This window comes from Heloderma suspectum, chromosome Z (genome assembly GCF_057233095.1).
Source record: "Heloderma suspectum isolate Gila_16-S chromosome Z, 16-S_ref, whole genome shotgun sequence".
In the NCBI taxonomy this organism is placed as follows: Eukaryota; Metazoa; Chordata; class Lepidosauria; order Squamata; family Helodermatidae; genus Heloderma; species Heloderma suspectum.
In genome coordinates, this window is record NC_139476.1 from 14,828,597 (window position 1) to 14,836,278 (window position 7,682).

A 7,682-nucleotide genomic window follows, 5' to 3' on the forward strand; every position below is an offset into this window, starting at 1 on the left:
TCCATTTCTTCCCCTTCCATATGCCAGGAAGTGATGGGGCCAGATGCCATGATCTTAGATTTTTTAATGTTGAGTTTCAAATCAGCTTTTGCGTTCCTTATTTTGGCACGTCTTAGTCTACGTAAACATTTACGTAGACTAAGACGGCGAAAATAAGGGGAACGCAAATAGCGTAGATGCTATCACGTTTTTTTTTAAAAAAAAAAAACGGGAAATGGCAGCAGCAGCAGCAGCCGGTCGGAAGACCTGCCGCCGCAGCCACTGACGCCGAACCGCCGCTGGAGCCTCTGCCGGAGCCGCCGCCACCAGGAAGATCCGCCCCAGGTAAGTCTCGTCCCGGCGGGGTGGCGGGGGGGTGGCAGACCATTCCGTCACTGATTTCGGGGGGCCAAATGTGCTGGCATTCGGCCTCCCCAAGATCCGTGGTGGAATTCTCTGACATCCCTACTTTATACCCTGTCAGAGTTGTAGTGCAAGCAAGCCATAATTGTCTGCACAGACCATCAGCAGCTTTTCCGGGTTTCAGACAGGGGTCTCCTCCAGCCCGGCCTGGAGAAGTCGGAGATTGAACCTGGGACCCTGCATGCAAAGCAGGGGCTCTCTACCACTGAGATGCAGCCCTGAACTGCCATACTCCTGAATTACTGCGTCAAAACCTTGCTGTCCTACAGAGACGTTTTGCAGTTACAGGATGGTTGCTGGGATAGATTTGCTCCAAAGAGTTTTAGACTAATTCCTGGAGGACAGAACGATTGACCCTTCTTAACAATGGTACCTAACACAGAGATAACACATTAAAGGCAGTCAAGCACTGCACTGGGTTTGTTGAGCAGGAGAGAGAGGGGAAAGAAGAGCCGTTCCCTTCTCATCCTTCTTGTGGGGCTCCCAGGAAGCATCTTGGCTGACCACAGTTAGAGACAGGAGACTGAGCTAGATGGAGCCACTTCAGCCTGATCCCGGGGACTCATCTGTTGACATTCGTATTCATGGAGGAGGCTGGGTCAATCCAGAACTCTTATCCATGGTTAAGCCTGACGTAGCTCCCTTGTGAGAAGGTTCCTGGTGAATCATGTGTTGTTATTCTCTTGCTTTGCTTTGATTATTGTATATTGGTTTTCCTTGAAAGCCCCCTTGGCAGTGCTTGAATGCTGAAAGGCTGGACAAAATTAATTAAATACATAATAAATAATACTAAATGTGCTGAATTAGATGGAACTTATCCAGCAGGGCTCTTGTGATGTTGCAATGAAATGCAGCTCGGAATGCAGTGGTGTATTTGTGTGTGTGTGTGTGTGTGTCTGTGTGTGAGAGAGAGAGAGAGAGAGAGAGAATTCTTGGTTTATGGCCTGAAATGGTTTATGGTCTTTGTCCCGAGACTTTGTCCCGAGATTTTTATCTCCTCCTGCTTCTCATCAGTCCCACTGGGATCCCACCGACCCTCAGTGTCACTCTCATCCCAGGACAATAACTGAGAACAACCTTCAATACCTTGCCTTGGCATTTGCCATCAAGGAGCTCAACGAGAATCCAGCTCTCCTACCCAATGTGACCCTGGGCTTCCGCATCTATGACCACGGCAACTTTGGAAGATGGATCTACTTGAACACCCTGTCGCTGCTCTCCACACGGGGCCAAACTTTTCCCAATTATAAATGCAACAGGTGGGATAACCTGCTCTCTGTTATTGGGAGTCTCGACTCCACGTCCTCAAGGCAGATTGCATCTCTCATGGGCGTCTTCAAGATCCCTCAGGTAAGAGGGTTCTGCAGAACTCAGGAATGCAGAGACGCAAAACCCGGCCTCTGACAACGGTCTCTTGCCCATGCTGTGGGTGTGTGGTGCCACCGTGTTTCCCGGCAGGAGGAGGAGGAGAACCTCCAACTTTTGTCAACCTGCCAGATAGTAACCCTGGTGGTAGCCATTCACCTGAGTTTGCTATGACATGACTGATCCCAGCCAGCAATGGGGTTTGGGCAGGGGGGACACAACTGCATTGGGAGATACAAACACAAGGAGTATTGTGACACCTTACAGACTGAGAAACGAACAAGGTTTCCAGAGACTCTGGGTTGCTCTGGCTGCCAATGACCAACACTGCTACTGTCCGTGGGGGGAGCCCTCCCCCCAACACACCGTCCCCTTGAGGAGCCCCGGGCATGAGCGCTGGTGTGCCGCTGAGCCCCTTCCTCCTGCGCTAGGTTTTAAGGAAGCCCCTGACAGCTGGCGTGGGGCAAGACAGGTCCCGGCACGGACAGCCCCAACCGTAAGTGCCATAAAGCTCTTTGTTGATTTTGCTGCAACAGACTAACACAGCTGTCCCCCTGGAAATTCCTTCCTTCAGCTCACGTATGGTGTCTTGGAACCTATTCAAAGGGAGAAACTGGTATTTCCTTCCTCCTTCCGCATTGAGCCCAATGACATGCTGCAATTTGAGGGCTTAGTCAGGCTTCTCCTGCATTTCAATTGGAACTGGATTGGGCTGTTTGTTTCAGAGCATGACGTTGGTGAAAATTTCATCTGGACGTTGACATCAATGCTGAAACTGAATGACATCTGTTTGGCCTTCAGCCATATGGTCGATAGGATGTATGCTACACCTCTATCAGAGTTTATCGATTCTGAATCTTGGGCTGAGTTGCAAGTGATGATTCTCTTCGGGGACTTCCAGCTCTTAGCAAGTGTTGCATTTGCAATGGCAGACAATCAATATTTTACCAAGAACTTGTTTAGGAAGGTCTGGATCTTAACAGCGCATCTGGAATTATCTGCAACAGAATCCCACTGGGGCATTCCTGATCTAAAACCTTTCCATGGTGCTTTGCACTTCACAATCCACAGAAGGCATCTGCCAGCATTCAAACAATTCTTCTGGGCTTTAGATCCACTCCGACCACAAAGAGACGTCTTTCTCCATGACTGGTGGGAAACGGCATTTTCCTGTCTGTTCCTGAAACCAGGCCAACCCCTTGAATATGGAGTGAGGTGGTGTACAGGGGAAGAGAAACTGGCGGACCTGCCATCCCCCATGTTTGATATGAGCATGACCAGTCACAGCTACAGCATCTACAATGCCGTCTACTCCGTGGCACATGCGTTGCATGCCAGGTCTTCATCTGAATCTGTACATGCCATGATGGGGGAAGGCAAGGGGCTTCTGAGCGTCCAGCCATGGCAGGTAACAGCCTCCTTCACAATTGCTTCTCTTAATTAAGTGTCTGGTTGATGATTTCAGGCATCAGGTACTGGAAGCAAATGGTGAGCCTGGAAGAAGGTCTCTTAGTGTATTCTAAAGATCCTAAGGAAAAGATTCCCCAGGGATATTCTTCCACGGCCACCATTCCCTGGAAAGAGCACTAGGAAGTGGGCAGAGAGTAGAAGGGGCCTTTTGTACTTTTGTAATAAGAATGTGTGTAGGTATATAGAGAATGAGGAGGGAGGAATCACGCAAGCTCTCACCCTACACATCACGCTAGTCTATACAGCAGTACTGACCCCCCTCCCAAGCCTTGCAGTAGCAAACAGCGGGAGCCCCCCCACCCCCTCCTCAGGGTCCTTTTTGCCAGCCAGCAGCTGAAACTCAGATGTTGTTCTCTTTGCTGGTAGGAGCCCTGCTCCCTCTCATGGCCACACAGAGAGATCCGGATGTGTTGTAGCAAGCAGACACCAGACAAAAACCTCCAAACGACTGGACTAGGGATGCAGGAGAATTTAATTTCTACCGGCAGAACGGGACAATGGGCCCTGTTAGCAACCCCAAATGCTGGTGTGAGCAGGAGAATGTGGTCTCCCAAAACATTCGCAACCTCTCGAACAGGCACTCACTTTCAGAAAATGCACACATTTTGAAGAGAAAGAAGTTAGCTATTGCACAACTTTGAAAATGCACCATTTCACCCCTTAGTCTATAGGGAAAATTTGTGCAACTCTGGAAATTTGTGCAAATTGGAGGTTTATTCTTTTCTTCTTTTTTTGCACAACTTTCCCATTCAGGCAAACTTGGACATGTTTGCAAAGGCAAGTGCAAATCCAGACTGATACTACAATACTGGAAGGATAAAAGCTCAATGCCTATAATGCAGTGGACTGAAGACTTCACAATGCTAGCCATGTCTGAAAGAGCGGCATATAGGCGTCACTTGCGAACAGTCTTAAATTGGGATGTCTGGTCTGCTTTTACTGACGTTTATGTGTAATCTAGTCTGTTTTCCTTCCACCCCCCCCCCTAGAATGTTGTAATATTTGGAACTGAGGGCTTTGGAGCATGCTTTTATATTCTCAACTTTTTGGCTTTGTTATGTTTTTGTTTGTTTTGTTGAAACTCACAATAAAAAATTGATAAAAGGGAGAAGCTAGTACTGAGCTGATGTTGGTGAAATCGAACACCGCTTCTTCCTCCATCCCTACACGGGTTATGCATATTTTAACAGTTAGTGGCCAAGAAAGGGTGTGTTGTAGCAAGAAGGCACCAAGCAAAACCCAGAAACCACCGGGCAAGCAGCTTCTCACAGCTAGTGCCCAAAGGAGATGCATCTTAAGCATTGAGCCAAACAACAGAATGCAGAACAAAAGAGACTCCTAGCCTGATGGCAGGCACGGTACGTTCGACGATTTCAGACCTCACTCACAGTCACAAGAACCAGTCACCTCATTTTTCTAAGCACCTCTTACATTTCAGATTCTTGGCTCTTTGAAGACTGCCCGGTTTAACAACAGCGCTGGAGATGAAGTCTATTTCACTGAAAACGGCGAGATGTCCTCTAGTTACGATATTGTGAACTGGATTTTCTGCCCAAATCAATCTTTAGCCCCCACAAAAGTTGGATGGATGCATCCAGACGCTCCCCCGGGACAAGACTTCATAATTAACTCGGAGGCAATCATCTGGCCTGCAGAGGTGGGATTGAAGTGAATCTTCTGGGGTCATGGGAGGAGTAAAGAATATTACAGTTCTGTCCTTTGAAAACGGATGAGACCAAAGACCTACTGTGTCCAGGGTGTGGCTATTACCCAATGCAAAAACAAAAATATTTGGTTGCAGGAAGTTCCAGCTTTAGAGCCCAACGTCGTCATGTAGGCTGGAGAAAGGCCTCTGTCTAAAACGCTGGAGAGCTGCTGGCATTCATGCAGACCCTATCAGACTGGGGGACCAAGTGTCTGAGTCAGTAGAAGGCAGCTTCCAAAAGTCATATTTCTGTCTCAGAATATACTTTATTTAAGCCTTGATTACAACAGTTCCAAGTCACCTGAAGGCATTCGGAAGAGATTCGGCCCCCCTAAATTGGTGAAAAAATCCATCTTGTAATGGGAACTCCATTGAGTCATTCTGAGTCTAGCTGAGTGCAATTTCTGTCATCTGGTTATCCTCAACTGTTTGTCTTCTACCTTTTAGAAGATACCCTTTGCGAGGTGTGTGCAGAGATGCCCTCCAGGACACTGGAAAAAAGATCCAGAGGAGAAGCCGATTTGCTGCTACAGATGTGATCGTTGTCCAGACGGGACAATTTCTAACTGGACAGGTAGCTTAAAGTTTGAGAGCCACATAGTAGTACAGGATGTACTGAGGTAAGAGTGGAGCTAGGACAAGAGGGGATCATAGACCAGGAGTCTGCCATTTCCCCCAGGAATAGATTTTTGGCAATTCCATTTTAGATTGCATATTTCGGTGGTTTACTTGCTTGCGAAGTTTTCATAATTTCCTGAAGAAATCTTCTATTTAAATAATACAATAATCTCGGTAAATTACTAATGCTTGCAAGTACAGTATCTGTTACTTCCTCATTCCCACTGGCTCACCTTTCCACACATAATTTTTTAAAGACCATGTTTCTCTCTCCAGTTGTTTTGGCATCAGACATGAAGCTGTTTGGGCAGAACGCTGATCCGGCCAAATGGTTGGTCATCCTTGTTACAATTGGAGCATGTTACAGCACTGTGAAACAGATAGCCCTTCTTTCTGTGGTGTCTTCCATAACCAATTTCCCAGCTTCTACACCAACTAATGTTTCAGTCCATAATCTGAAGACAATGACAGATATTTATTTGTTTATTTATTTATCGGTGCATTCAGAAGGTACTGCAGGTGACAGATTGTGATTCCGTTATTACAGTTCCCAGGTTTTCATTTCTGCTTTTGAAATTTGGGTTTTTCTTCTTTGCAGAATATTGAACATGAGTCTGATATAGGGGAGTGTCATACAAAAAAAGCATTTTATACATTATGAAATATGTTGCGGAAGCATAAAGAGAGGGCAATTAAAGGGAGTTTGTGCACTTCGGTGTATAAGAAGCTTCAGAGTGAGGAATTCCATCTACTCCTGTGTGGAGTGATCTGCCCCAACTTCTCTGCCATGTTTGAGATACTTCAATCGTTGTTGTTCATTCCAGATGCAGTTCGCTGTACTCAGTGCCCGGAAGATCAATGCCCAAACGAGAACCAAGACCAGTGTATCCCCAGAATTATCCACTTCCTTTCATATCAAGAGATACTTGGATTCATTTTAGCATCTCTTGCTGTTTTCCTGTCTCTGGTCACTTTCCTCGTCCTGGCAACCTTCATTAAACATCGTGACACACCCATCGTCAAAGCCAACAACCGAGACCTTACCTACGTCCTCCTCATCTCCCTCCAGTTCTGCTTTCTCTGCTCCTTCCTGTTCATTGGTCAACCCACAGAAACCACTTGTCTTCTCCGACAAGCTGCTTTCGGCATCAGTTTCTCTCTTGCAGTTTCTTCAGTGTTGGCCAAAACGGTCACGGTGGTTCTGGCCTTCATGGCCACCAAGCCAGGAAACATGGCAAGAAAATTGTTGGAGAGACAAGTGACAAACTCCATCGTCCTGGCCTGTCCCCTCATCCAAGCTGTGATCTGTGCTGTCTGGCTGGTAACCTCTCCCCCGTTCCTAAACCTGGACTTACATTCTCTTGCCAGAGAGATCATAGTAGAATGCAACGAAGGCTCAGTCACCATGTTTTTCACTCTCTTGGGTTACATGGGTTTCCTGGCTTTCATCAGTTTCACAGTGGCTTTCCTAGCAAGGAAATTGCCTGACAGCTTCAATGAAGCCAAGTTGATCACCTTCAGCATGCTGGTGTTTTGCAGTGTTTGGGTCTCCTTTTTGCCCACCTACCTGAGCACCAAGGGGAAGTCCATGGTGGCTGTGGAGGTCTTCTCTATCTTGGCTTCTGGGGCTGGTCTCCTGGGCTGTATCTTTCTACCAAAGTGCCACATTATTCTCCTGAGGCCCAGTCTCAACTGCAAGGATCATCGAATAAGGAGAAGGAATCTGTGATTTTTAATACTTTGGAGAATTCACTGTGAATTCATTGTCCAGTCCATCAACCACATTCCACCCTGCTATGTTCCTTTACAGGAGTTACCTATACTTTGTTTTATTTTACAATAAATCTATGCAATCACATCCATTATTTCTGTCTATGTTTTCCTGGATGGTCGTAAGTTTGTTTGTTCATTTGTTTGTTTGTTTCAAGTTATGAAAAGCTTTCCGTATTGTTATGGTTTGAGGTTCGGTCTGAACGACCTTTCTGGGACCCTTACAGCCCAACGATTCTGACTGCAAAGGGATTCCGGATCCCTTCCAACTCCGGGGATCCAGAGGGATCCAGGATCCATGAAATTAACAGTCCAGTTAGCTTAATGTCTGTTCCAGGTAAATTGGTTGAAG

General features: G+C 46.7%; 1 protein-coding gene across 2 annotated transcripts; it reads left to right on the forward strand.

Annotated features, from left to right (window-relative positions):
- Positions 1–2,465: 2,465 nt before the first annotated feature.
- LOC146333732 (vomeronasal type-2 receptor 26-like) lies at positions 2,466–7,433 on the forward strand. 2 transcript variants are annotated; one of them, XM_084826041.1, is made up of 4 exons: positions 2,466–3,175; positions 4,676–4,894; positions 5,390–5,516; positions 6,385–7,433. In XM_084826041.1, exons 1-4 carry the CDS (start codon positions 2,534–2,536, stop codon positions 7,287–7,289), a joined length of 1,893 nt encoding a protein of 630 aa, XP_084682167.1. In that variant the 5' UTR covers positions 2,466–2,533; the 3' UTR covers positions 7,290–7,433. The 2 variants fall into 2 exon arrangements, with proteins under 2 accessions (XP_084682167.1, XP_084682168.1); XM_084826042.1 differs by having other exon boundaries at positions 5,393–5,516; positions 6,385–7,418.
- Positions 7,434–7,682: the final 249 nt, after the last annotated feature.